At 58.3% G+C, this 26,769-nt stretch overlaps 9 protein-coding genes across 9 annotated transcripts; all 9 read left to right on the plus strand.

Moving 5' to 3' along the window:
- Positions 1-103: 103 nt before the first annotated feature.
- On the plus strand, positions 104-1,144 carry LBRM_15_0250 (conserved hypothetical protein; the record flags this gene model as incomplete). Its single annotated transcript, XM_001563424.1, has 1 exon — positions 104-1,144. The coding sequence occupies one exon, from the start codon at positions 104-106 to the stop codon at positions 1,142-1,144; it is 1,041 nt and encodes a 346-aa protein (XP_001563474.1).
- A 571-nt stretch (positions 1,145-1,715) lies between these two features.
- Positions 1,716-3,479, plus strand: LBRM_15_0260 (putative lysyl-tRNA synthetase; the record flags this gene model as incomplete). Its single annotated transcript, XM_001563425.1, has 1 exon — positions 1,716-3,479. One exon carries the CDS (start codon positions 1,716-1,718, stop codon positions 3,477-3,479), a length of 1,764 nt encoding a protein of 587 aa, XP_001563475.1.
- Positions 3,480-4,711: 1,232 nt separating this feature from the next.
- LBRM_15_0270 (putative sterol carrier protein) lies at positions 4,712-5,758 on the plus strand (the record flags this gene model as incomplete). Its single annotated transcript, XM_001563426.1, has 1 exon — positions 4,712-5,758. One exon carries the CDS (start codon positions 4,712-4,714, stop codon positions 5,756-5,758), a length of 1,047 nt encoding a protein of 348 aa, XP_001563476.1.
- A 1,174-nt stretch (positions 5,759-6,932) lies between these two features.
- Positions 6,933-12,695, plus strand: LBRM_15_0280 (conserved hypothetical protein; the record flags this gene model as incomplete). Its single annotated transcript, XM_001563427.1, has 1 exon — positions 6,933-12,695. The coding sequence occupies one exon, from the start codon at positions 6,933-6,935 to the stop codon at positions 12,693-12,695; it is 5,763 nt and encodes a 1,920-aa protein (XP_001563477.1).
- Positions 12,696-14,196: 1,501 nt separating this feature from the next.
- Positions 14,197-15,639, plus strand: LBRM_15_0290 (conserved hypothetical protein; the record flags this gene model as incomplete). The annotated part of the gene is made up of 1 exon (XM_001563428.1): positions 14,197-15,639. One exon carries the CDS (start codon positions 14,197-14,199, stop codon positions 15,637-15,639), a length of 1,443 nt encoding a protein of 480 aa, XP_001563478.1.
- Positions 15,640-17,330: 1,691 nt separating this feature from the next.
- LBRM_15_0300 (putative replication Factor A 28 kDa subunit) lies at positions 17,331-17,882 on the plus strand (the record flags this gene model as incomplete). Its single annotated transcript, XM_001563429.1, has 1 exon — positions 17,331-17,882. One exon carries the CDS (start codon positions 17,331-17,333, stop codon positions 17,880-17,882), a length of 552 nt encoding a protein of 183 aa, XP_001563479.1.
- Positions 17,883-19,438: 1,556 nt separating this feature from the next.
- LBRM_15_0310 (putative ribonucleoprotein p18, mitochondrial precursor) lies at positions 19,439-20,002 on the plus strand (the record flags this gene model as incomplete). Its single annotated transcript, XM_001563430.1, has 1 exon — positions 19,439-20,002. The coding sequence occupies one exon, from the start codon at positions 19,439-19,441 to the stop codon at positions 20,000-20,002; it is 564 nt and encodes a 187-aa protein (XP_001563480.1).
- Positions 20,003-21,791: 1,789 nt separating this feature from the next.
- Positions 21,792-22,355, plus strand: LBRM_15_0320 (putative ribonucleoprotein p18, mitochondrial precursor; the record flags this gene model as incomplete). Its single annotated transcript, XM_001563431.1, has 1 exon — positions 21,792-22,355. The coding sequence occupies one exon, from the start codon at positions 21,792-21,794 to the stop codon at positions 22,353-22,355; it is 564 nt and encodes a 187-aa protein (XP_001563481.1).
- A 1,894-nt stretch (positions 22,356-24,249) lies between these two features.
- LBRM_15_0330 (conserved hypothetical protein) lies at positions 24,250-26,634 on the plus strand (the record flags this gene model as incomplete). Its single annotated transcript, XM_001563432.1, has 1 exon — positions 24,250-26,634. The coding sequence occupies one exon, from the start codon at positions 24,250-24,252 to the stop codon at positions 26,632-26,634; it is 2,385 nt and encodes a 794-aa protein (XP_001563482.1).
- Positions 26,635-26,769: the final 135 nt, after the last annotated feature.

The following is a 26,769-nucleotide window of genomic DNA, read 5'->3' on the forward strand; positions in this document are numbered from 1 at the left end:
CCTTTTGTTTTTCTCCATTGCGCATGGAAAACAGACCCTTCTCACCCGCAGCCTTCTCGTCTCTTCATCTTTAGCTGCACATCAACCTTTTTTTTCAGTCACGATGAGCTCTGCATCTGCATATGGTGTGGACGGGCAAGCAAGGTCGTTGTGCCCGCTGTATCACCCATCGCTGAACTCCCAAGAGTTTCACCGCTTTCTCATCGGAACTGCCAACCTTTCGGCGGAGAACAAAATTCATCTCATCGAGTATCAGGACGCCACGAAGTCGCTAGAGTGTGCCGCAGTATGGCCACACAACGATCCAGTGATGGGGCTGTGGTGCTCGCCGTCTCTTTCGGCCGACAGTCTTCTCGCTGTTTCCTCGCTGCAGCAGTTGGAGATTTTTCGAATTTCTGAGAATGTGATGAGTGAGCCTATGTGCATTGCCACAGTGAGGAAAAGGTACAGCCTTGTGCTATGGGATTTGGACGGGCTCCAAAGCGAATTCAAGGGAGTCCACCAAAACACGCTCGCCACAATCTCCTTGAGCTCTTCTAAACTCGGTTTAGAGACGGTCAGTTACACAAGCAGTGAGGGCTCTATTCGCTGCGCTGCCCTAGCTCCTTACGACCCCACCCTCTGTCTTATTTCTTGTGATAATGGACTGCAGCTCATTGATTTGCGCAGCAAAAAAGCGTCCCCCTTCGCAGCTACCAAGTACAGCCATGGTTTCGGTTACTCAACGGCAGTTGATTTTGATCGCTTAAAGCCAGGGCAATTCCTTTCCGCAGGCACAGACGGCTACGTATACATTCACGACATTCGCTACAATACCTCCTGTTCTCTTGCAATGCTGCAGCATATGAAAGCACATGAGCACACAGTGCAAGGCTGCCAATTCAACTCATTTCGAGATGAGCTTGTTCTGTCGTGTAGCTCTGATCAAACTCTCAAGTTGTGGGATCTTGAGCAGAACAATGAACCAAAGTGTCTCCGCCGACTAGCGGACTATGGAGACAGCGTTGTTGCCCTCTGCTGGAGTAGCAATAGCCCCTGGGTGTTTGCAGGTCTGTCCTTCAATGGAAAACTCCTTGTCGATACCGTTCCTAATGAAAAGAAAATGAGCATTTTGCTCGACGAAAAGAAGTGGTCTGAAGCCTGACTGTACAGGTTTTGTTCTTCTCCGCTCCATGCTTCTATTATCTTCAAAGAGAACGTCTTGAATCAATGATCGTTGGTTGGACAACGTGCAAACTACTCTTCAGTTATCCCGGGCATTATCGAAATATGAGCTGCTGCTTTTTTTTTTTTGCATGCTCTTGGCCAGTTTTCTACAAAAAGAAGTGCTGTTGAAAGGGGATATTTTGGGGGAAGAGCCACTTCAGTAGTTGTATCAACTGCGTTTTAGTTGAGTCGCAAAATAAGCGGATCCTGGCTTCGTTTCCAATCTAGAGATGGAGCTCTGTGTGCTGAAACTCTATGACTGGCTGCGAAGAAAACGACGGAAAACTTCCTTTATGTGCGTGTCCCACCTCGAGCTTTTCGTCCTCAATATTCTCTCCCAAAATCTTTCGACTTTTCTCCTTTTCTTTATGCATCCACATTCATACTGCTATGCACATATCTTCTCCGACGAATAATACTGCTTTATGTTATTTTTGACTGACCGGGAAAAGCCATTTTTCACACCCTCTTTTCCTAATCGTAACAGTAAGCGAGAAAAGCCCTCCCCAATGTCGTCCCCCAAAGACCTCCGTATTCAGATCGAGGCTCTTGCCTTCCAAATCGCGGACATCAAGAAGGCGGGAGGTACTGATTGCGATGAGTACAAGTCACTGGTAAAGGAAATGGCTGCGCTTCGCAGCCGACTTCCGCAAGATGAGAAGAAGGCGAAGAAGGAAAAGACAATAGAGCCGTCGTACTTTGAGTCGCGCCTGGCGATGGTCAAGGAGATGGGTCTTCTCGGTGCTGCCTACCCGCATAAGTACCACCGTCAGTATACGATTCCTCAGTACCGCAGGAAGTACGCACCTTTGATAGCAGAGCCCGGTACTTCCCTTGACGAAACGGTCACTATAGCGGGTCGCATCATTAAGAAGCGTAGTTCCGGATCAAAGCTGCACTTCATTACTATCCAGGGTGATATGGAGACTGTGCAGGTCATTTCCGCCATTGCTAATTACACTGACGAGTCGAAGTTTGCTGAGATCCACTCTAAGCTAAAGCGTGGTGATATTATCGGCGTTGCGGGAAAGCCATCCCTATCAAAGAGCAACGAGTTCTCACTCAATGCTGTCGAAGTTACGCTTCTCTCAACTTGCTACCACATGCTACCCGACGACTACTTCGGTCTTTCTTCCTTTGAGCAGCGCTTCCGTCAGCGCTACCTTGACTTGATCGTCAATCGCGACAATATCAAGGTATTCATTCAGCGTGCAAATATCATCAAATACATTCGTAAGTTCTTTGATGAACGTGACTTTGTGGAGGTTGAGACACCGGTGCTCAACCAAATCGCTGGTGGCGCTGCGGCTCGTCCCTTTGTGACGCACCATAACGATCTCAACCAGACCATGTTCCTGCGTATAGCACCAGAGCTCTACTTGAAAGAGCTTGTCGTCGGTGGTATGGATCGCGTGTACGAACTCGGCAAGCAGTTCCGTAACGAGAGCATTGATCTGACGCACAACCCGGAATTCACAAGCTGCGAGGCATACTGGGCGTATATGGACTACAACGATTGGATGACCGCCACAGAAGACCTTTTGTACGGCCTGGCCATGGAGCTTCATGGCTCACCTATCGTCCGCTATGCGCCAAAGGATTCTGAAGGAAAGCTGCTGCCAGAGGTTACCTTTAATTTCAACAAACCGTTTAAACGCCTGCACATTATCCCGGAGCTGGAGAAGCGCTTGAAGATATCCTTTGACAACGTTGACTTCGAGTCGGATGCGGGTATCCAGTTTCTGATGGACTTATGCAAGAAGCACAAGGCCGACTGCCCGCCACCCTACACAGCACCTCGTCTCCTCGATGCCCTCATCGCCGAGTTTCTCGAGCCTGAGTGCCACGATCCCTGCTTCATCTGCGATCACCCTCGCGTGATGTCACCTCTCGCTAAGTGGCACCGTAATGACCCCCGCCTGACGGAGCGCTTTGAGCTGTTTGTCAACAAGAAAGAGCTCGCTAATGCGTACACCGAGCTGAACAACCCTATCGTGCAACGTGAGGAGTTTGTCAAACAGATGCTAAACCGCGACAAGGGCGATGACGAGTCAATGAAGATTGATGAGGGCTTCATCGCTGCGCTGGAGCATGCGCTGCCGCCCACTGGTGGCTGGGGTCTCGGTATTGACCGCCTTGTGATGTTCCTCACAAGCCAGTCCAACATCAAGGAAGTGCTTCTGTTTCCTGCCATGAAGCCCGAGGGCAAGAATGCGATTAGCTACCCTCCGGGCACAATGCTTAACGGCCAGGGCGTTCCTCTGTTGAAGTAATGCTCTAAGAGTTTCCTTTGTATATCTGTGTGAATGTGAATGTGATTTTCTGTGTCAAAGCAGCAGCGATCGAACGCTGTGGCGTGATGTCAACACAGCAAATGTCTGCCAGTTTCATCTCGCTTCTCTATCGGCGGTTGTTTTTTCTCTTGAGTAAATCAGAAGTGAGAAAGTGTATAAGTACGAACAGGGGTCGCTATAAGAACGCCAGCACAAGTACTCATCCATCGAGTTAGACGAACTCGGCAGAGCCACGTCAAATTGTTGCTGAGTTCATAGTTTACTCTCTCTTCAAGCTTTCTTCTTCTTCCCCTCTCCCCCACCTCCCACAAAGACCTGCGCTGAGGACCCCCCCCCCCCCTAAAAGAAGGAAAGGGCAAAAGGGAAAAGAAAAGGGTGAGAAGCGAAGAGAACGTGAGTTCATTGACATTCAAGACAGGGAAAATGCGCGGGGCAAAGTTTGCTTGGTGCACTCACGCCCTTCATAGTATTCGCATGCGCTTTGCTGTCTTGGATGAATTGGTATCGATAAGCAGCCGCTGGGACGTGGCAAGCGAAAAAAAGGCCTTGACCTGATTTTCCTCCCCTTTCCTGGGCCGTTCAGCTCCCCCCAAAGGGTTTTCTTTACGCCACGCAGCACGGCTCCCTGTGCACACAAAAATGCCAGCGCCCTGCCTCTCTTCCCCGCTAGGTGTGCAGCACAGCTCCGGCAACAGCAGCACTGTGCCCTCTTTCAATTTCTCTCCAGTTTTGGGGGTCTCCCTTTTTCTTTGTTGTTGTGTCTATCGTTCTTCTCGTGGCACACCCGCACTGCAGGATGTGATGAGCCCTATTAAAGGCACCAGCCCGTTGAGTTGGCCCGCACACACGCACGAAGTAAGGCAACAACTAATAGGATAGACTTTGGTTGCAGCGGTGCAACTGTTTGTGCTCGCAAGTCGCTTTCTGGCACTGGCCACCCTCTCTAGGTACTTGTGCCTCTAGCGTGAGCAGTGCAGCGCCACCGTTGGGCTCGAGGTGAACCGATTTGGTTGTCGTCGTTTCACAAGTGTGCGATATCAATGCAGCGCATTCGACTTGTAGGGGTGGGGCGAACCGCCATCGGTACTTTGAGGAGGGACAGCGCCGATCTAGCAGGAGAGGCCTTAGATCTCGCCTTTGCTGACTCCAACATCGCTGCCAAAGACGTCGGTGCCCTCATCGCAACCCCCTCACTCTCGTCAGGGCACTTTATGCAAGCACACTACCTCGCCACAAAATTTCAACTCACCGCCGCCAATCCAGCTATGCTGCTCAAAACAATCGACACGGGTGGCGCCAGCCCGATCAGCAGCATCGGCGCTGCGCTCGACCTCTTCCGCCGCATGCCGCACCTCAAAATAGCCGTGGTGGTATCGAGCGACGCCGTGCTCACGCTGCCAAGTTCTGAGTTCGCGAAACGCTCAAACGAGAGTGTTCCGTCACCTCACCTGGCAGTGCCACACATTCCGCACGGCTACGACTTTTTTGCGCAGTGGCAAATGAAGCGGTACGGGCTGAAGCGTGAACAACTGGCAATGGTGCCAGTGCTCATGAGCGCCATGTCCGCGCGACACCCTGATGCCATGTGTAGGAAGCGCTACACCTTGGAGGAAGTCCTTGGTGCTCGCCAAATCGCACCTGCGACGAGTCTTCTCGAATGTGCACGTCGCGCAGACGGTGCGGTCGCAATCGTGCTCGCGCGAGAGGACCACTACAAGCAGCACATCGCGACCGGACCGCTCGACGGCCGCAGGCCGTACGTCCTCGGCGTCGGCGAAGCCTCCGGCCCGCTTTATCCGCCAGCCACGCACGAGGAAGTGACACCGGATACATTTTCGTGCCATCGGGCCGTGCGTCTGGCGTACGAGGCGGCGGGTGGACTCTCCGCCGTTGACATTGACTTCTTCGGCTTGTATGACTGCTTCCCGATCTGTTTTATTCGTGCGTTGGAGTCGACCGGACTGTGCAGGGAGGGCGAGGGTGGACAGATGGTGGAAGAGGCCTACCGCAGGGCGGCGCAGCGTGGCGGCGATGTGAACCCAAGCGAGTTCCCTATTAATACCCACGGCGGTCTCATGTGCTTCGGTGCGCCGTGGGAAGTCCCGGCAATGTACAACGTAGCGGAGGCTGTCGCGCAGCTGGGTGGACAAGCTGGGCCGCGGCAAGTCCACCCCACACCACGGCGTGCGCTTGTGTACGGCAACGGCGGCGTATTCTCCGCCTCGGCGGTGGCGATCCTCAGCACCGATGCACCATAGGCCGCTGCAGCCCACCGCACGGCCTCTCTTCGTTTAGGCAGTGCGGGTTCACTTAAAGGGGTTACGGTAGTTCCAACACACGGGCGGCTGCGTCCTGCCGACTGCGATTTCACGGCGCATCTGTGCGCTGCTGTCTCCCTCCCTGTGTGCATTGCCTGATCTGTTTTCCTCCTCCTGTGGACATCCTCTTGTCTTTTTTTTCTTCGGCTCCTTTTCCCTTTCCTCGCGCACGTGTGCCATCGCCGTGACAGTGCAGCGATGCTTATACTGCCAACCTCTACTCGCGTGTGGGTGTGAATCACAGTTGCATGCGGCTAACCGCTACTGCCGAACGCCGCCACCACGATCATCACCGCCTCAGCACCCAAAGCCCTCCCCCTTTTCCCCCTCAACCAGGTTCCTCCCTTTGGTAACCCTCAGCGTCCAAAGACATCAGAAACTCTGTCAGACCTTCCTCCGTTGCGCACGCCTCCTCGCCTTATTGGCTCACTGGCTGGCGCGTGCGTGGGGAGTGGGGGAGAGTGGGGGAGGGGGGCTTAGGAAAGGGATAGTACTGGGCAACTGTTTACGGGCGCAGGCGCGTATCTCAGCCACGCTGCCCTATTTTGACACGCCGAGGCAAACCCACCCTTCGTAGGGGTTGTGCTAGCTGAGAAAAAAGAGCGCCAACGCTGTGCGCGCAGAATCGACCCACCGCTGTTGCCAATAATAATAATAAGCTTCGCAGTTCGTCTACCCTAGGCCTTGGTCCCCTCCCTCATCCCTCTGATGTCCATCTCCTCCTGCTCTCTCCTTCCGTGGAGCAATAGTGTGGTCCATCCTCCCTCCCCCCTCCTCTTCCCTCTCTCATCTCTTTGGTAGGGCCTCCAGTGCGGTCTGCGTGTGTGTTTGTGTGTCGCCTTCCATGCACAGTCGCCTTTCACCGTAGAAGGCAAGAGAAGAACCCCCAAAAGAGAAGATTGCTGCGCTAGGTCGCAGGGCAACCACGCCCCCACACCCACCCACCCACCCACACACACACACACACACTCACTCTACCGCCGTCCCCCGCCCACGACAGTCTCACGTAAAACCGCGAGGGTATCTTTTGGACACCAACAGCCGAAGAGGAGACCGTGAAAGAAGAGTTGCAAGACGAGAAGGAAAAATAAAGAGATCATCACCAGCAAAAAGGATGCGCGCCTCTACGGGAGGGTCAGCCGCGCGGATGGCGGCTGATCTCGACGAGATGGACGAGAAGCTGCGCCGCCTCGGCCTGGACGTGGATCCCCCCATCACAACACCGCCGTCCTTCGCCCCCTCGGCAGCACACAACAACGCGGACTATATTCGCTCTATCCGCGCAGCCAAGGAGGAGAAACGACAAGCACGCCTGGACAGGTTGGCTCGGCTGGCGACCACTGCAGAGAAGCAGCAGTCATTGAGCTGTGCTCCTGCATCATTAACAGCTGGTGCTGTCGCGAACACCTCACGCGCTGATCATGCGACTGCAGACGACAAGGCATTGCTCGTGGGTGACGTTGTCGATGCCGCCTTGCGAGCGAGTGAGAAGAGCAAGAGCGACCGCGCGCAGCAACTCCGAGCGGAGCGCACGTTGAAGGCTGCTGCGGACCACCGACAGTGCTGCACGAAGGAACACAACCAGCTGCTCTCCGCGTCACCGTCAAGCAGCATGGTGGCACTCTCACTGGTGCTCACCGCGCCGGAGCGGCGGGAGCGCAAGCGTCAAGAGGCAGCAGTATGGTGTGCAGGGGTGGCGCGAGGGCTGGTGGAGTTGGCCATGGAGGTGTCCGACAATCGACACCTGCCTGCCACTGGGTTTGGCGGGAGGCCTGTATATCGGCTGCACCAAGACCTGGCCGTTACGCAGTGGAGGCAGTGGGTAGAACAATTGGTCTTTCCTACGTCGTTGCCAACCGCCGCAGCGGAGAGCACGCGGCGCGGCGATGACGGGGCTGCCGACATCGACAGCGAAGTCGCTGACTTCTCAGCCTCGAAGAGTGCAGAGGTGCAGCAGCAGCTTTCACAGCAGGCGCTCAGCGCTAACCTGCACCTCGAAGCGGCGAAGTGCATCGCATCGGCAACTGAGGCCGACACGCAGGAGGCTGTGCGAGCGCAAGCGGAGTCCGTGGCGTGTGTCCTGGCGAAGCTGCAGGCAGAAGTGGCGCGCCAGCGCAAGGCCGCCGAGGAGGTTGTGCGGCTGTCCGCTGACGAGGCCAACCACCCCACTCTAATGGCCGCCCAGGGTAATGCGGATGTCTCTGGCACTCCTTGCCGCGCGGAACTACTGCCAGGGTGGGCACAACGGATGCCGCCGGCAGCGTGCTTCGTCTATGGCGACGACCTCAGCGGGGCCCGGCTGCTGGCTGACACGATTGACATGTGCGTGCAGCGCAAATTGCACCACCAGCAGCAGCCCCCTTCATCACAGTCGCCGCATCGCCGGCTCACCTCATTGCGCCAATACTCGCCTGTGACTGGAGAAGGCTCTGAAGCCACCGCGGCAGATGTTTCCTCCACCGTGTCCTCCGCCGCCGCATCGCCAGAGGACCTCCTCTCCCTCTTTGCCGTGAGTGAAATCGGTGTCGAGGGCAGCGACCCCGCGTTGGCCGAGGGGGGCGCGGTAGCCACGTACGTCACCCCGCGTACGCTGCTCAGCAACGGTGCGCTGAGTTCCGTGGGCGGCGACGCAAAGCGAAGCGGCTCCGCAGGGCGTTCGCAGCGGGCGCAACTGCACTCTTCGGCTGGCAGCAGCAACCCTGCTCTCGGTAGTGGCGCATCTCAGGGGGTTGCCCCCACCATCGGTCCGGGAACCAGCAGCGGCGCCGCATCCCGCGCCGGTCAGCGGGTTACTGCGTCGTCCCCGGAGGGCAGGCGCGAAAACGAGCAGCTGATCGACGCCGTCGTACGGGAAGTCGTGCGAGTGCATCGCCACAACTTGGGAGTTCTGGCTGGTGATCTCATGCCGTCGTGGGCGCCGAAGCCACCGGTAACTGCCACCGCTACCGGCTCGATCGCCACAGAAGAGGAAAGCAAGCAGCCCAGCTTCGCCCCGTTGGCGTCTGCGCCCCTTCGCACGCTTTTTCTCGTTGGTTTCCCTGAGACCGCTTCCTTCACCGAGGTGCTAGCGTGGCGTCTGAGGCAGGCAACGGCGACAGCGGAGACGGAGCTAATTGAAATAGAGGGTCGTCGGCGAGCCGCCGAGCAGCAGGCAGCGGCCGCCACCGCAGCGGCGGCCGAGTCGAGCAAGCAGCGCTTGTCTCCGTCTGCAAAGGGGACAAAAGGGGGGTCGCCTGGGCCGGCACGCTCCAGAGGCAACCGACCTGCCAAGACTGTGGCAGGCGCGGAGGAGCAGGCTGTGTCGGCCATGGTGGAAGAGCTACAAGCCGCGATTGCGATGCCGCCTCTTAGTGTCCTGGCAACCTTCCTTGTCTACGATCTGCCGACACGCCAGCGGCGGCTCAAGGCGGCATCGTTTGCAACAGACCCAGCGGCGGCGCAGCGGTCCAGCGGCGACGATTGTGAGGATGACCTCAGCAACCTCTCGGCTGTCGTCGGCGGCGTGCTGTTGCGCTCTGTGGGACAAGAATACACCCATCCCGTGTACAACCCATCCGCGGAAGACATTCAGAGCTGCGGACCTCCGTCGATGGTCAAAGAGCTTTCACCGGCGCGGCCCACTAGCTTCCGTCAGGGCGGCCTCTCGGGTGCACTCCCCTCACCGTCGCTCCCCGGTGCCGCGTCCACCGTGACGGCGACGCCATCTCTCTGTATGCACACCTGGAGCGTGGAGCGGCTGCGCATCGAGCTCAAACAGCAGCACGCACAGCAGCAGCGCCAGCGCAAGGACTGGGCGGCGGCTGTGGTGGTTCGCAAGGACCGTGGAAGTGTTGATAATCTCACCGGGGTGCTACTCAGTTCCACGGCTTCGTTCCGCCACTCTGCGAAACGCCGCGACAAGCCAACGGCGAGTGTGAACACCAACGTTGCCACGGACCTGGACCGTGCAAACGCCCTCCAACGGCGCGCAAGCATGTCAGCCATGTCTCGGGTCGCTGAGCCCTCAGCGGCGACAGCCGTCAAAATGCTTGAGGACAAGGGGCTCCCGCGTGCGCTCTTCTTTGTGCACATACAGGATGTGAGCGACTCCACGACGCTGTCGACCAGCTCCGGCGACTGCCAACTGGACCCCACAAGCCTGGGCACGGCGATCTGGCGCGCCGCCGCCACCTGGCAGCCCCACGTGAACGATCCACAGCAGGAGTGCGCTGAGGCACGTGCGCGGACTGTTAATGAGCTGATAACGCAGCTACGGCTTCTCTGTCGGCCTGCTGCTGGCCGTGTACTCACAAATGAATCCCTGGCACCGCGACAGCTGGCAGAACCCTTCCGTCTGGGGGACTACCGCCTGACGGAGGCGACCTGCGTCTGCCTGAAGAAGACAAATAAGGCCTTCCTGGGTACTCTGCCCGCCTCACCGGCACTAGAACCCTTTGGGCAGAGCGGGGCACTCTCAGGCGGGGCCGTAGGCGCTGCCGCTAGGGACGCACTCATGGCGGAAGCGGAGGTGTGGGCTGCCGTCCTGCAGTACTCGGAGCAGCTGTACCGCCTTGTTGCGGAAGAGGTATTTATGGACGGAGTTGCGCACCCGGTGCGCCCTGCCGCACCACCAGCTGCAGCGATGCTCAGTACCACGGCCTGGTTCACCAGTATCGATCAGAGCTACACACGGGCAAAGGAGGCGATTGCAGCGTACACGGCTTACACCATCGCCTCTCTCGAGGACTGTCTCGCTCTTCTGCTTCGGTTCTCGGTGGACGTGTGTCTTGGCCAGCTCGCGGCGTCGGTGCGCCTACTCTGCGACAGCATCGAACGCCACCATCGGATAGAGACGCCCGCACTCTTTGACCCCTTCACCTCTGCATTTGTGGACAGCGGGGAGAACATTGGAGAAGAACTACTCAGGGTCGTACCACGTCTCTCCGCCGAGGTGGCACGGGCCCTGATCGACTCCATGAACCGCGTGGACGCAAGAAGTGCGAGCTCCATGCTCTCCGCCAAGCTAGGGGAGGTGTACTGGCCGCAGGTGACAGCCGTCACAGCGGAGGTGGCGGTACGGCATTTCGCAAGTCGCTCTCTGCACAACCTCGCCGGCGTTGCCTCCTCAGCCACGAACGCACCGCAGGTACTGCAGCAGGTGCCGCTCGTCCCAGACGAGAGCGAATCCGCTGGGGGCAGCAACACAGGTGCGGCGAAGGATGCGGTGGCCCTTAAATCGGAAGCCAAGATTATGGCGGAGGAGCACATTCCATCAGTCGTGCAGCTCCTCCTCGAGCACGCTATCAACGCACCGGCGCCCCTCGCACGCGTCACGGTTCTTTTGCAGAAGCCACAGCAGATGGTGCGTGCCACGCGCGACGGTGCTGAGGCTTGGTTGGAGCTACTGTACCACGAGGTCCTTGGCCTGCATCCAGCGGCGCCAGTATCAACTGTGCCACGCACGCGACGACCGCGCAGCCTCGACGAACTCGCCGACGGCCCTCAGATCGTATTAGGCGCTGACAATCACGACGCCACAAATCTGCCGCGGCCGAGCCCGTGGCGATGCGGCCAGCTGGATCTGCTACTGAACTCTGTTCGCCCCGCCAAACCAAATATCATGATTCCTGTGGAGACCTTCGAGCGTGGCCTCCTTGTGTATCAGCTGCAACGGCTCTGGCGCTTCCTCCCCGACGTATCTGCCGATCTGGCGGCGAAGGCGAAGTATTTGATAGGTGTTCACGAGGCAAAAACCCCGGCGCCAGCAGCGCTGCTGGCCCGACCAGCGACTTCCTCAGCATCTTCAGGGCCTCCTGCGCTGCCCGACCCCTCGCTCGATGCGTACCTGCTGACTAGCTGCCCCTGCCGCCCCTCTGCAGAGCAGCACTTTCCATTTCTCACCACAGCAGACGTGAAGCAACTGTCTGCAGCGGCGGTGGCCGAGGCAGCCACCACAGCAGCGGCGGCCAAACCGGTGGTGATGGTTGACGTGGAGCTCTGGCTGCAAAACCTCGCGCTTCAGCGCTGCTGTTTTTGTGCAAACTTCTGCGCCCCAACCACTCGTGTCGGTAGTAGGCAACCCGAGCGTGGGTCAATGCAGACTCCTCAGTGCGTGCGAGTGTGCACTGCGATGCCGAGCTCCGGCGCCGTGCGGCGCACCATAGCCACTCTGCCTGCTTGCGTGCTGGCACAGCACGCCACCTTCTGCACGACAGCGACGCCGCCTTTGCCGTCTCTCGTCACGACTCCGCGTTCCTCGCCGAGCGAGATGCCGGCGGCGTGGGCGCTCGTAGAGTGGTGGTGGCGCGGGTGGTGCGGTGATAACTTGTGGAGTCAGTCCGAGGACATGCAGCGTTGCTATGCGCTGTGGCGAATCTTGCTGGGACACATTCTGCCAAACCCACCCGCGTCTCCTGACGCTGCGGCGTCAACACCACCAGAAATGGTCCCTCTCTTGTCCTCCTTGATGCGCCTCCTTGTGGGTATCGGTAAGCGTGCCGACGCTACGGAGGAGCGAGTGCGGCGAGCATTCCATTGCCTTGCAGCTCTGCGGCGAGTGCGTGAAGGTGAGTTGGACACCCGCATCGCCACGGCGGAGGGGGACGTCAATGCTGATGCGACAATTTTCATCGAAGATGAAATGACCCTCACAATCGATGAATGTGCTGCATTGGGCCGGCTATTAAGTCCGACAGTTTACGCTGTCGGCAGCAATGCCCCTGCACCGACAGCAGCGGGGTTTGCAGCGGTGGCAAAGACATCTGAGAGAGAAATCGGCGAGCACGAGTTTATGACGGATGTGCAGCTGCTCCTGCAGGTGGAGTGCACGAAGGGTGTAACTCTACCGCTGCTTCTCTCCTCGCGATGGGCCAGCCTCCTGATGAAGGAACACTTTTAGATTTTTGGGCGACAGTGGCGGCAGGGCCGGAGAAGAACCAGGCTGGCTACACTGACGACACTACCAATGCACGTGGCATGAGGATGACGACCGCGTCGACAGCTTGCAGAGACGCTCTCATTGTTGCAATGGGTGATGGGAATTGGAGCAGAAGACGAAAACGATGCTGCCACCCCCTCCTTTTCCCTGCTCTCACCCGTTGTTCACCATTGCGTGACTGCTGGGAAATCCATCTTTGCTAGATAACGAGGCGGTGGTGGTGGCGCCGGCTTGGTCGCTGACGAGGCCTACATGTCCTCCTGTCAGAGCGGTATGGAATAGAAGCAAAAGTGGAAATTGATGTACAGTACTTCTCTGTCCCCGACTAGATGTGCAGGTCCGTACAAACAGAGAGAGGGAGGTGGCGGCCAGGCCTTGAATGACGCGCTCCTCGGACTCCTCCGCGATCCCCCGTCTCGGTCTGCCTCCTCTCCCCCCCCCCTCTCTCTCTCTCGTTGGCTGCGTTTTCTCATGTTCCTTTTTTTTTTTCATTTTCGTTTGGCTTTTTTCTGTCGTTGTGTCAAGTGCCCCCTCATGCACGCGGGCCGTCTTTGAGGTTTGACCTCCTCTTGTCTCTCCCATTCGATGGGCTGGTCAGGCATCCCCTTCTCGGATCCCCTCTCCCCACGAACCCCCGAAAGGAAAGCAGCCAAAGTGGTTAGTGAAGGCGTCTGCGACAGCGGCATATCCACTGGCCGATGCCCTGATGCATGGCACGCCTCCACGCACAACAGAGCCAGTCCTCTGTGTGTGTGTGACGAAGCGGAGGAAAAAGGACCTCTGCAAGATGAGCACGACGGTGCCTCCTCGCGTAGCTTGTCTCTCTTGCCCTCCCTCTCTTCCGGATGCGAAGAGGTAGATGGGATGGTGGTGGTGGAAGCAGTCCCCCCGTTACCGTGTATCAACCCGTACATAGCGCATAAGGGGCTAGTGGACGCGCCTGTATCGCTGCTTGGGTTGCTTCATCATTCTTTCTCTCCCTCCTGCCGCCCACTTGTGCGATCGATACCATCTTGCCTGTTCCACTTAACACGCCCGCTGCGTCACCTCCCGCGCCTCTATGGCCTTCAAAGTCTGCCTTCCTCCTCCCTCCGTCTCTCTTGAGGTGGCCTCCCGACGAGCCGCTACCCCCGCCTGTGTGTCTGCGTTTGTTGGTTGTGTGCCCGTCTTATTCGCCGCTGCCTCTTTGCCGTCCGCGCTCACGATTTTCAGTGTCACTTCGGTTACTTTTTTGCTTTTTGTTGTTGTGCTTCGCCCTTTTCTCAAGTCCGCTGCAGCCACGTGCTGTTGTTGTGTGCTGTGTTGCTCTTGCAGGTGAGTGAGTGCGTGTGCGTGTGCGTGTGCGTCCATACATCACTCACTCACTCCCTCTCCCTTCCATCTTCCTTGTACAGCACCCGCATAGACACGCCCTTGACCGTACTGACCCACATACTCACATACACACGCACACGTCTCCAAGATGGAGGCCTACAAAGACGTCATTGTGAGCCACCCGCCGGCGATGTACGCGCAGTCCGGCTACACCTCGCATTTTGCTGTAGAAAACTACAAGGGTATCTTGCTCTGCAAGCGACCGTCAAACCTCGGTTCGGCAGCCGGTGCCGCCGGCGCTGGCGGTAGCGATAGTTACCGCCACAGCGACTCATCATTTCCCCCGTTTGTTCCCTCGAACCCCACCGGCAATCCCATCGGCTACGGTCCATCCAAGGAGAGTCGCGACACCCGCGCTGAGCAGGAGGCATTACGCGCGGCAAACCAGCGGCAGCGTCAAACAAAGTCATCGCAAGCCCTCTCGCGCCACCGCCGCTGGCTGAGCAGTTTTGCACGACAGATAAAAACAATGAAGGACATGGACCGGCAGCTTGAGGTGGAGGCGGCGCAACGATCTGCCAGAATGCGAGAGGCGGAGAAGCGCAAGCGGGGGGGACAGCAGCAGCAGGTGTCTGTCATCGCTGTCAACTTAGAGAACGCCGGCGCACCGCCGTACAACATGCACAAGTCGATGGAAGCACACGTGACGGCTACACTCAAAGCCACGGGCACTGCAGCAGTGGTATCGTCTTCCCGTAAACCGAAGTGGGCCATGACGGAGGAGGAGGCGATGGACGACGAGCTCGATTTCGACCGTGACCTCCTCGACTTCGCCGAAAACCTCGACTACGAGAAGTTCATCACTGACTTTGAGGTCGCGGAGGCGCTTGGCGTGATGCGGGATCGCGTAGAGGAAATTGCAAGGGCGAACAACTGGTCCGTCGAAGACATCCGTCGCGCGACAACCGACGAGCACGACGATCTCAACTCGGTTGTGACCCCGTCCGAGGCACAGCTCATTCTCCGCAGCAAGCAGCAGCAGCCGCAAGGTGGTGGTGGTGCCACCACTGTGGGGGCTCGAGCCGCGCTTCCGGAGGCACTGGCAGTGCACAAGCACGACTGGGACACCAGCAGTAATGGTCGTGCCCGACTGCTGAAGAAGGCGATAAGCTGTGACGCCCTCGCCCTGGCCGAACGCCTGTTTGCCGCCTCGCCGTCGCTGCGGAAGATTCACACGCGGCACAGCCTTGCACGTGTATTGCAGCGGTGCGCCTTGGAAGGCCACGTCAACGTGACGGAGTCCACGTTGCTGCAACAGGCATACGAGACTACAGCAGCTAAGGGCGGCGGCGGAGGCATTAGCGGTAGTGCAGCGTCACCTTCCCCCGCAGCGGTGGACCCTCCGGCAATTCCAGAGCCTCTAGTCGTGAAGGTGAGCGCGGATGCAATACCTATGCCTTACAGTAGTGCTGACGGCGTCGCTGATGGCTCTGCGCAAGGCGTACAGCCGGGACGTATTCTGCGTCAGCTTCAGCAGTCTAAGGAGCGGACACAAGGACTACCGTACCTCTACCGCTGTCCTGCCATTTAGGCTACCCCTGTACGCAGTCGCACAAGCCCACCGGCACAGGCTTGTGAGTGTCTATGCTGATCTACGTGATGACATCACGGCATTTTTTCTCTCATGTAAATCTTAGTGTATGTACAATACTGAGCGAGAGCAAGCTTGTGTGCAGTTGTGTGTGTGTGTGTGTGTGTGCGATGGGCCTTCTCTCATCTCTCGCGCATCTCTCCTCCCTTCAGCTGATCTCCTTTGTCGCGTATGTACCCTGCACTGGCGCATCCCACGTGGGGTCAAGCGGTGTGTTGAGCACCGTCGCCGTTTCTCTTTCCTTCTCTCGCTCTCTGGGGGACTACTCCCCCACCTCCCCCTTTTTCCTGACCACTTTCCCCACTCGCAGAGACACCGAGAGAGAGAGACAACCACGCAAAGAACTACGTGCAGCTCTGGCAGTTCACGCGGGAGGAGATGGGGGTGGGTAGGCCAGATGTGGAGAGCACAGTTCTCTGCCGTTGTGGGCTTCCCCACCCTTCCCTAATCGTTCATCACCATCGCTGCGCTACCACTCGTCTTTTCCCTGCCCTTCTCGCTCACCTCCGTGTCTATCATCTCAATACCTCCATCTCCATCCATCGTTTCATGCACTCTCATGGGCGTGGGGTGTGGAGCTATCATCACGACCACCACTGTCCTTGGGAAACTAGAAAGGGAAACATAAATCAACCTGTAGCGCAAGCTGCTCTCTCCGTCTCCCTCATCTCGCCACACAGCACTCTCTCAGTGCATCTCACCCACTCGTACTGGTGCACCGAGAGAGAGAGAGAGAGAGAAACGCACTGGAGGGAAGCGTGCATCTACTCAACAAGGGCCCCATCCTCATACACCCGCCCACTGAGGTATACACAGAAGCGCTTGCGCATTCACGCAGAAAGGTACTCATAGAACACGCTGCATAGTGACAAATAGGGGAACCGCTGCAGTGCTGTGCCTTCCACACTCATCCTTTCGCCTTCATTGCTCGCCACTGCCCCCGCCCATTCACTCTTCTCTCGTTCCTCAAATTTCGTAGTTTCTGCTTCACCTTCTTTTTCCCTGCCACCCTACCCTGCGGACGACTTGCATCGCAAGCACGCACTTACTGGCACACACACACACACACACACACACACACGCACGTGAAACGAATATACAACTCAGGAGAGTGACAGACAAGTGTTTACACTCATTTTTGGCGAGATCGACAACAGAAAAGTGCACATAAGGCTGTATTCCTATCGTCGCCCCCTCCTTCCCTCCCTCCTCCTCCACCCCGGGCATTCCGCGTTCACAGTTGCTGTGCTGAGAATCCGCATATAGACAACCACAGGTATTTTTCGTTTTCCTTCTCGCTGGTGTCCGTGACTAACCGCTGAAGCTGCGCAAGTTGCTCGCTCGATCTCTCTCTCCTCACGTGACTCGCGCCCGCAGCGCCACACAAACCGCAGACACCCGCGCACACGATGCTTGCGCCGACCCCTGGCAGCAACTTTGGCGGGGGTGTAGCAACCTCGAACAACAGCGGCAGCCAGCAGCCGCAGCGTCGCATGCATCCGATTCGCCCGCTCACCATTAAGCAAATGCTGGAGGCTCAGAGCGTCGGTGGCGGTGTGATGGTCGTGGACGGCCGCGAGGTGACGCAAGCGATTGTCGTAGGCCGTGTGGTGGGCTACGAGAACGCCAACATGGCCTCTGGTGGTGGCGCCATCACCGCCAAACACTTTGGGTACCGAATCACCGACAACACGGGCATGCTCGTCGTGCGCCAGTGGATTGATGCGGACAGGGTCCAGGAGCCCATTCCCCTGAACGCGCACGTCCGGGCGTCTGGCACAGTGAATGTGTGGCAGCAGACCCCAATCGTCACGGGTACCGTGGTGAGCATGGCGGACAGCAACGAGATGAACTACCACATGTTGGACGCCATTCTGACGCACTTCCGCCTGACACAGGGCAACAAGCGTACCCAGCACAGTGGGGCCTCAGTGCAGAACACGGCCTCGGCGGTTGGCATGCACAATATGCTGCCTGGAGGCGACAACAAAGTGTTGCTGACGGACCTCCTCGTCTCCTTCATCAAGCAGCATGGAAGCGGTGGGGCAGGCATGTCGATGGATGAACTAACCATGGCAGCGCAGCGCTACAGCTTCACTCATGGCGACGTGCGCACGGCGATGCGGACGCTGGCAGCGGAGGGAAAAGTGTACCAGACCCACGACAACCGATTCAACATCTGAGAGGAGGCACTGGCCGAACGCTGTCACCACTAGTACAGGTCACTTGCATTCGCTTCTCCCATCGTTCTTGTTTTCTCACTCCACTCGTCAGTCCTCATGACGGGGGGCACCAGACCCTGGTGCGTGGTACACCGGGGTCTGGGGCCCCGCCCTGTGCAGCCACTCGATCCCTGCCAGTGCCGAGACACCCGTGGTGGCGAGAGGGCCAAGCGCCTGCGACGCGGGGAGGTCAGAGCGATGTCTCGCTGCCGATGTCGGCGGTCAGGGCCTGGGTGGGCGAGGTGTCCGCGCGACTCGAGTGCATCTCAGCCGGCCCTTGCTGCCCACTGGCGTGGGGAGGCTGAGCCAGCCCTCGAGGAATACACGAGGTGGCGACCGGCGCACTGCTGTGAGGCGTGTGCCCACGGCTGCTTTGCCCCATGCGATGGGCCCTGTGAGGTGCCAGGGGTCGAGGGGGGGTTACCTCGTCTATGCTGCACGGCAGCGAAAAGGCGCGCTGTGGGAACAAAACAACTCCACTCGTGAGTCCTCTCCACCTCCGACCTTTGCATACCACTGAGTTATTTGGTGGGCCTCGCAGAGCCTGCGTATCCTCGGTGTATCTCTGGGTGTGTGTGTGTGTGTGTGCCACCCTTTCAACTCGTCTCCCGCGGCCCTTCTCTTCTGTTCGTCCAGCTGTTTTTTCTTCTCCGTTTGCGCGTTCACCCAGTCCAGAATGAATGGCGTAGCGGCGAGAGAAGAGGGGGGAGGCGCGGCGGGAACGCGTGAATGGCGGCGTCACCCAATTAATCCCGCTCCTTTCTTCGTTGGCGGTGTCTCTCTCTTGTCGGCCGGCCGTGATGATGCACGCACATTTGCGCTGTGCCTCATCGCTCTCTCTCTCTCGCTTTTTTCTTCTGTTGCCATTTTGTGAAACTTCGTTGAGGTACGCCTACCGTCGATAAGCTAGGTTGAAGGAAAGAAAAGGATGGCCACTGAACACGAGTTGGCGCGCGCCGGAAGGGGTTGTCTTGTCGGCCTCTCACTACCGTGCTACCGCCGCTAACAGCTTACCCGGGGGGCGGGAGGGTGGGTGGGGAGAAGCGACGACAACCGACCACCGCCGTCATCCTATCTCCTCCTTCTCCCGGCACCCAACCTGTCGGCAATGTGCACGGATAACAAGGCTTTCTGCGGCCGTAAAAGAGGGGGAGCAGCAAGCGCGAAGCCCCAAACTGGCTCAGCTTTGCACCCGTCTGCCCTGAGGAACACCATCCTCTGAGACGTACGCCCACACATCCATGCAGACACATCAAGCAGAGACCAACGTTGTCTTTATGCATTTTCCTTCCCGCATCCACCTTTGCACTCCACCGTCTCGCTCGCTTTCTCTCTGTGTGTCCCTCTTTTCTGTTTGCCTCTCTCTCCATTCCCATACGTAACCCCATCCACAAACTGAGCACACCAGTCACCTTGTTGTCTTCCCTGCACTTCCACTGACCCACTCGTCACGCCACGGCTCACATAAAAGGTTATAGCAGCCCCTTCCTATTCCTGTCCAAGAGAAAGCGTCAAGCATGCGCCGTCTGTCTAGCCAGCTTATCTGCACCGCCGCCGCGGCTCGCTTTGCGTCCGCCGGTGGAGCGAAGAAGTACGACCTGTTCGGCTACGAGGTGGACACGAACACGGCGCCGTGGATCGAGAAGGTGAAGAAGTGCCAGTACTACGACGAGGCCGGCGAGGTGCTGGTGAGCATGAACGTGAAGAACTGCCCGCCGGACCTGGAGACCTACAACGCGACACTGCAGAGGATCTTCGAAGCGCCGAGCAAGCAGGACAAGCCGGTGGATAACGAGAGCAAGTTTTGTGCGATGATGGACCTGATGGAGGAGATGCAGCACCGTAACAAGGTGAAGCCGAACGAGGAGTCGTGGACATGGGTGATGAAGGAGTGCGTGAAGAGCGGGCAGTTCCGCCTCGGCTACTGCATTGCGAGGCTGATGGAGTCTGAGTTCAAGAGGACGCCGGAGGACCTCGTGAAGCAGAACGAGGCGAACGCCATGAAGGCAAAGGCGGACGGCAAAGAGCACCCGAGCGCGCTGGCGCAGCAGCAGAGCCTGTTTGAGATCAAGATCCAGTAAGATGCAGCAACATCAGGCTGATGATGGGTGAGTTGGTGTGCGGCAGATGAGGAGTGGGTGGTATCTTGGGGTACATGAAAGCGCAGGTCTTTGTGTACGTTTATCGTTTCCAAGATCCCCTCCAAGTCTTTCATCCTTTCTCCGTCTCTCTCTCTCTTGCCACATGCCTCCTTCCTCCTCCTTCATGCCGCCTATGCATTGCGTCCTCCCCACAGCGTACTTGGTACACGATGACAGCCCCCCATCCCTCCCCTCGTTGCGTGCCTAGAGATACGTCTTCTCCCCCATCCCTCTTCCTTTCCACACACACCCCCTCTCACGATTCCCCTCCCCGCCCTTTCTCTCTCACTCATTTCGCCATCGGGTATCCTTAAGTTGCCCATGATGTAAGGGCGGGGTCGGGTACGGAAGCTACAGCGTGCCGGGGGAGGAAAGGGAAAAGTCCACGCGCACCGCGTGGAACATTAATGAGGCGACGCGTAACCTCGAAGTGAAGTTTGATGCACCCGCACTCATGTGCAACCACTGCCATCTGTCTGTTTCTCTATCCATGTGGTGGACGTGTGTGCCGTGTGTGCACCTGGCCTTTGCTTTTTGTGTGTGGTGTGTGTGTGGGTGGGTGGGTGTACGTAGGAAGGCATGTGTGATCTCGCATTGATGACGACAGCGACGCAGGATGCATCGAAGCGGAAGGTAAGGAGAGGGCATGGCAGAGTAGGGATCGCGGGTAATAGGAGTAATGGATGGATGGGGTGGAGACGTGAGTTTCTTTGCATCTGCAAGTTCATGCGGAGGGCAGAACGGGGCGACTGACCGGGCCAGCAACTTTGAGTTGCGCTCCTCGGCACCTCTCACCCTCCACCACCACCCCCTTCCTCTTCTCGCTTACCCCAATCTCACTCATTTCTCTAGCCTTCCCCCCACCTCCCCCTCTTTTAACCGCACTCCTCCAGCTTCCATTCCTCCGTAATGCAGCGTTACTCCGACTCACCCCTACACAGGCGCATGCGCATCGATGCAAGCACCTGCGCTTGCGCCTGAGTCGGCGCTTACGTGAGTGTCTTCTCTCACGGTGCCCTTCTCGCTTCCCTTTTTAGTTCTCTTTTGTTTTTTTTTCGTTCGTTAGGCATAATCAAGGCGAGTTAGCTACACGCGCACTGAAACGTAAGTGATCGGAGCAACTGAAACAAGTGGAAGGGAGGGTGTGGCGCGCACTCGAGATGGAAAGAAAGGGAGGGAGTGCGCCGGGATGTGCGAAAGCTGGTGTTCTTTGCGCCCTCTCTTTCCCCTCTCGCGTATCGCCCCACCGCGTGTCCCCCCTCCTTCCCTCTTCTCGGTCCATTACAGCGATTACCAACGACAGAGAAGAACGTGGTATACGAGGAAAGGGGCTGGCAACACCCCTTCACCCTTCCCCTCCTCTATTTTCCATCACCGTTGCGCAGCGAACAGCAGTGTCGACACAAGGGGGGGGGGTAAGCCGTACTTTACGGGGCGCTATGTGCTCTCTGTCGCCACCTTTTCCGCTTTTCCTCTCTCTCTCTGTGTGTGTCTGACTGACACCCCATTTTTTTTTTTTTTGCACTCGCCTCCCTCCCTTACCTGTTCCCCGCCTCCCTTCTGTGCTCCCTGCACGCAACCCCAACGCGCACCCTTCGCAGGGACTTTCCAGTAACTCCCTCCTCGAAATAATAATCGGTGCCTTCCACTGACCCACTCGTCACGCCACGGCTCACATAAAAGGTTATAGCAGCCCCTTCCTATTCCTGTCCAAGAGAAAGCGTCAAGCATGCGCCGTCTGTCTAGCCAGCTTATCTGCACCGCCGCCGCGGCCCGCTTTGCGTCCGCCGGTGGAGCGAAGAAGTACGACCTGTTCGGCTACGAGGTGGACACGAACACGGCGCCGTGGATCGAGAAGGTGAAGAAGTGCCAGTACTACGACGAGGCCGGCGAGGTGCTGGTGAGCATGAACGTGAAGAACTGCCCGCCGGACCTGGAGACCTACAACGCGACACTGCAGAGGATCTTCGAAGCGCCGAGCAAGCAGGACAAGCCGGTGGATAACGAGAGCAAGTTTTGTGCGATGATGGACCTGATGGAGGAGATGCAGCACCGTAACAAGGTGAAGCCGAACGAGGAGTCGTGGACATGGGTGATGAAGGAGTGCGTGAAGAGCGGGCAGTTCCGCCTCGGCTACTGCATTGCGAGGCTGATGGAGTCTGAGTTCAAGAGGACGCCGGAGGACCTCGTGAAGCAGAACGAGGCGAACGCCATGAAGGCAAAGGCGGACGGCAAAGAGCACCCGAGCGCGCTGGCGCAGCAGCAGAGCCTGTTTGAGATCAAGATCCAGTAAGATGCAGCAACATCGGACGCATGTACTACTTTCCCCCTTTTTTAGGGGGGCAGGTTGTAGACGGTACTGTGCGCAGGATGCACCGCATCTGTTCGTAGACGAAGCAACTCTTGTCCGTATCGTCAAGGAGAGAGAGAGAGAGAGCGGGACACAACAACGGTGTGCGCTGGGGAGCTGTGAGGTAGGAGGTAGGAGGAGTCATGTGCGGGTGCCTTTCTTCGCCACTGTGCCTGCTGTGTATGGCGACGCTACTCACAGAGGGTTAGGCGATGTTGTGTGTGCAAGAAAGGCAGAGAGGTGCGCACGCGCGTGTGTGTGTGTGTGTGTGTGAATATCGGCCCTCTCGTAGGCTGCAGGGAGGGCAGCTTCAGGGGTTAAGGAGAATGAAAGACTGTCGCAGCAGCGAGTCGTCTTCCTCGATCTCCTGTCGCGATCTCCACTGCCTCAACTTCTACTTTCCCACTGTCGCCACCACCTTTTCCCCGCTCCTCATAATGGCAAAGACATTAATCAGCTTGGCTCGGTCCGTGTGGAGGAGGGAGGGGGTGGGGTACGCCGCCCCCCTCCCTCTGCCTCCTTCTTGCTCTTCACGGCGTGCCTCGCTCATGTTCCGGTCTCTTCCTCTTTTCTCCCCTTCCCTGGCTTGCTCGCTCCCACTTGATGGTGGCACGAGAGGTGGAGGCGGGGTAAGTTGGTCGGTCGCAGGAGGAAGTAGTGTCGTGTCTGCGACCCCACCCCTGCCACCGCTTCTCCCTCTCTGCACGTCCTCGTGTAGCAAGGAGGCCAGGGAGGCATCACGTAATGTAGGAGGGCGAGCAAGCACACCGCACACACGCACACGCACACTTCATCTCGGTCTGTATTGCTCTCCGATATTCTCTCCAGCGCTCTACTCCGTGCACGTGTGGCCGGTGGGGAGGAGAGGTCTGCACTCATCACTTTAACAACGGCGGCACTTAGTGGGTTCGCTCTCAGGGAATGAGGAAGGCAGCAGAGGATGCGGATGCAGCGATGATGAGGCGTGGGTGCGTGTCGGACGTCACGTGGGCTTTCCCAAAAGGAAGATCGATTCTTATGCGCCCTGTTTTCCCCTTCTATCTTGTCGCCGTGTAAGTGCGGTGCGGTGTGTGTCCTTAGCAATAGCAATGCAGGAAACGCAATCCTAGAGGGCGAGGCAAACACACCCGATTGTCCCCGGTGTTGCTCACATGATGATGACCAATGGCAGAAGCGTGGAGTCGGCGATAAGGTGGTGAAGGGAGTGGAAGTACACCCGTCCGCCCACCTTCTCCTTCTCTTCCTCTTCATCCGCCCTCGTTCCTCACTGGCGAAGCTCGCAAAGCACACCCACACACATGCTGACATAGTGGGCTGCATCACGCTGAGGTGACACCTTTTGAATGCATGCATGTGCAACGCGTGGACGTGCCAGCGCATGGTACCATCGAATTCATGTGAGTAGTGCGCATGCAAGTCAGCCAGCAGAGCCCACGCTTACCTCCTAACACCCTCACTTGCGCTTATCCTTTGTTGCTCCTCTTGTTGATAGTGTCGTGCAACGGAGAGAGTGAGTGAGTGAGTGAGTGAGGTGCATCCAGCATACTCAGCAGCTGCGCATATTGGTAACACTGTGACGCTGCACCTTCTTCTCTGCATTACCTCACGTACACAAATACAAGAACCACACGCCCTGAGCGCCAGCTGCACACGCTCGCTCGGATACGTTGACTGCACTTCACAAGCGTGGGCGAAGGCGCTGCTCGAGCTTCAGCTCCACTTCTCCGTCTCCTTCTATGAGGCGACATTTTTCTTAGCTCCCCCCCCCCTACCATTCATTGCCAAGGCGTAGGCTCGAAAATCGAGCGGAAGGCTGAGCCGCAGTGTCGAGCCAAAGATGCCCTCGCGAGCAGCAACGCGCACAGTACGCCTCCGTCGGTCACCGCGCGCTGCGGCACACACGGAGCGCTTGAGGCTGCTCACCTACCCAATGGCGCTCGCCCAGCGAGGTGCTACAATGCCGCTCATCCACAGTCCTACCATGAACCTTGACCACAGCGGCTTTCCCGCAACGCGGCTTCTTGCGGACACACTGAGCTGCTTCAACAAGGGTGGTGGTGGCGGCGGGGCTCGACTACCCCCTCCGGCCAGAGCGCACGACGAATTCATGGGAGGCTCGTCTGGTGTAGCCGCGGCCAGCGAAAAGGATAACGGCGCCACCGCTGCGCAGACGCTCCCGGCCCCGCGCCGATGGGTGCGAGATACCGACGAGCTCTGCATCGCCTCCATCCACCGCAGCAACAATATCAACCGCATCAACTCCTACATCGCAACGTACAGGCTCGACGACCCACAGTGGCGTCCGCTACTGCTGCCGGAGGTGCACGTTTTACCCAAGGCGCGCACCAGCAGCACCGACATGCCGAAGACCGCAGATGCACAAGGGCAGCAGAAAACAGCGGATCACACCAATCCTGTTTCTTCCTCGACGACACTGAGTGCCGTGGACGGCTATGACGTCTTCATCGACTACAACAAGCTCACCACACTGGAGCTCATGTCGCGGCACTCCAACTATGCACTGCGACACCTCGTCCAGAAGGGCCACGCCATGTACCTGGTTACCTTTGCCCAGCACTCAGTAGTGCAGATGCGCGGTTTGGTGGAGGCGTCCTACGTGAGATGCGCGTACGGCATTCGCGGAGAGCGGCTGCGCACGCACATCATTCACACCGGGCCCGTTGACGTGCGCGACGTGCTGGAGATACACCCCGAAACGCTGAGTGTGTCCTTCAACTTACAGAAGCGACATGTGCGCCGCGGCGTGGTGGCCGTGTCCACTGTGGAGGGCTACGGCACCTGGTTTCAGCGAAAGCCAATGCTCTGGCAGCGCACGCGCCGCATCGGTGCTCTGCAGAGCCAGATGGGCTGCTACGACTACCAGCTGTGCGACAGTGCCGAGGTGGGGCGGCTGCGTCCGTACGAAGTCTCGCTGCTCGCGCCTCACGTGCGCCTGGTCGGCGCCCAGGGCGGGGCCAACGCTGTCGCCCTTGTCGCCTCCTCACAAGTTGCTCAGAACGAGCGGCTTTACATGGGGCAGTTTGAGGCACCGGTGCTCACCGCCGTGGACGCCGTGCATCAGCTGATCCATCGCATCGCAGTGCACCATCAGCTGCTGCGGCCTGCAGTGGCGGAGGCAGCCGGTGGTGATGCTGCTACATTTGAGGATCTTCGGCTACAAGAGCTGCGCCGCCTCGCCGGGATGGAGCGCTTCCTCCCGGTCAGCTGGGTGACCCGCACTCCACCACCGTACGTGCCGCTCGAGTCAGACCTTCCTTTCCGCATTCAACTCTCCCGCCCCGCTGTGATTCGCACCGATGTGCGTCGCGGGCCAACCCGTGGCAAGGAGAACAGTAAAGTGGCGGCCACCTTTCCAACCGGCGGCTCCGTCGGCTCGCCATTTGTGAAGGGGGTGCCGTTGAGCCTCTTCGAGTACAACATCCACCAGGGTGTGGACCACTACATCTTTGACGACGCCCCTAGCGCACGGCCGCTCAAGTGGTGGAACCAAAAGTCAAACATGCCGTACAGCGGCTACGTGTACGGCATGCGAAGCGGTCTGCTCGACTACGTGGAGCCGGCTGAGAAACTACCAAACCCACTTGCGCCACTCACCACGCCCGAGACGTCGGCTACACCTGTGAAGTCGGCGCGCCCGCGGAAGAAGCGTGTTGCCCGCGCACGGCGGCATACCTCCTCTGGTGGCGGTACTGCAGGGGCAGCAAGTGACGCCCCACTCTCTGCGACAGGTGAAGCAGCAGACGCAGCGCAGCGGGCAGCACCGAGCGCTTCTTCTTCATCGCATCCAGATAATGCCGAGGACGATATGCCGCTGAACCTGGCGGCGGAGGAGCTAACTGCTGGCAAAGAAGAGCTTAGCGGGTACGAGGACGGCAGTAGGCAAGAGGCGACTCTGGACTGGGCTGAAGATGGCATGGACGTTTCCTTGGCCTCTCGGCCACCCCTGCATATGCTTGTGGCACCTACCACGGCTGCTCAGCGGCGTCTCAGGCGGTATGCAAAGCCGTCGTCATCGCTGCCAGCTACTGGTGCTGCGTCCACTCCATCGGCAACGCTGGCCAGTCGAGCAGATGTCCTGCTGCGCCGGCAGATGCGACTGCGGCTAAAGCAGCGACGACAAAATGCGCAGAGAGTGTCACCGTCACCGCCCGAGGACGCTGCGCGTCCCCCTGGCGCTACCTCCGGCGAGAAAACGCTGTAGGACACGCGTGCGCGTGTATCGCTAAGTATTTTGTGCCCTTGTTTCGTTCTTTTCCTTGCCTCGCCACTTTCGCGCCGGTGCATCGGTGAAGGGCACGTGCCCATCTCCCTGATTAAGCACCTAAGCCGCAGGATG

This window comes from Leishmania braziliensis, chromosome 15 (genome assembly GCF_000002845.2).
Source record: "Leishmania braziliensis MHOM/BR/75/M2904 complete genome, chromosome 15".
NCBI classification, from domain to species: Eukaryota; Euglenozoa; class Kinetoplastea; order Trypanosomatida; family Trypanosomatidae; genus Leishmania; species Leishmania braziliensis.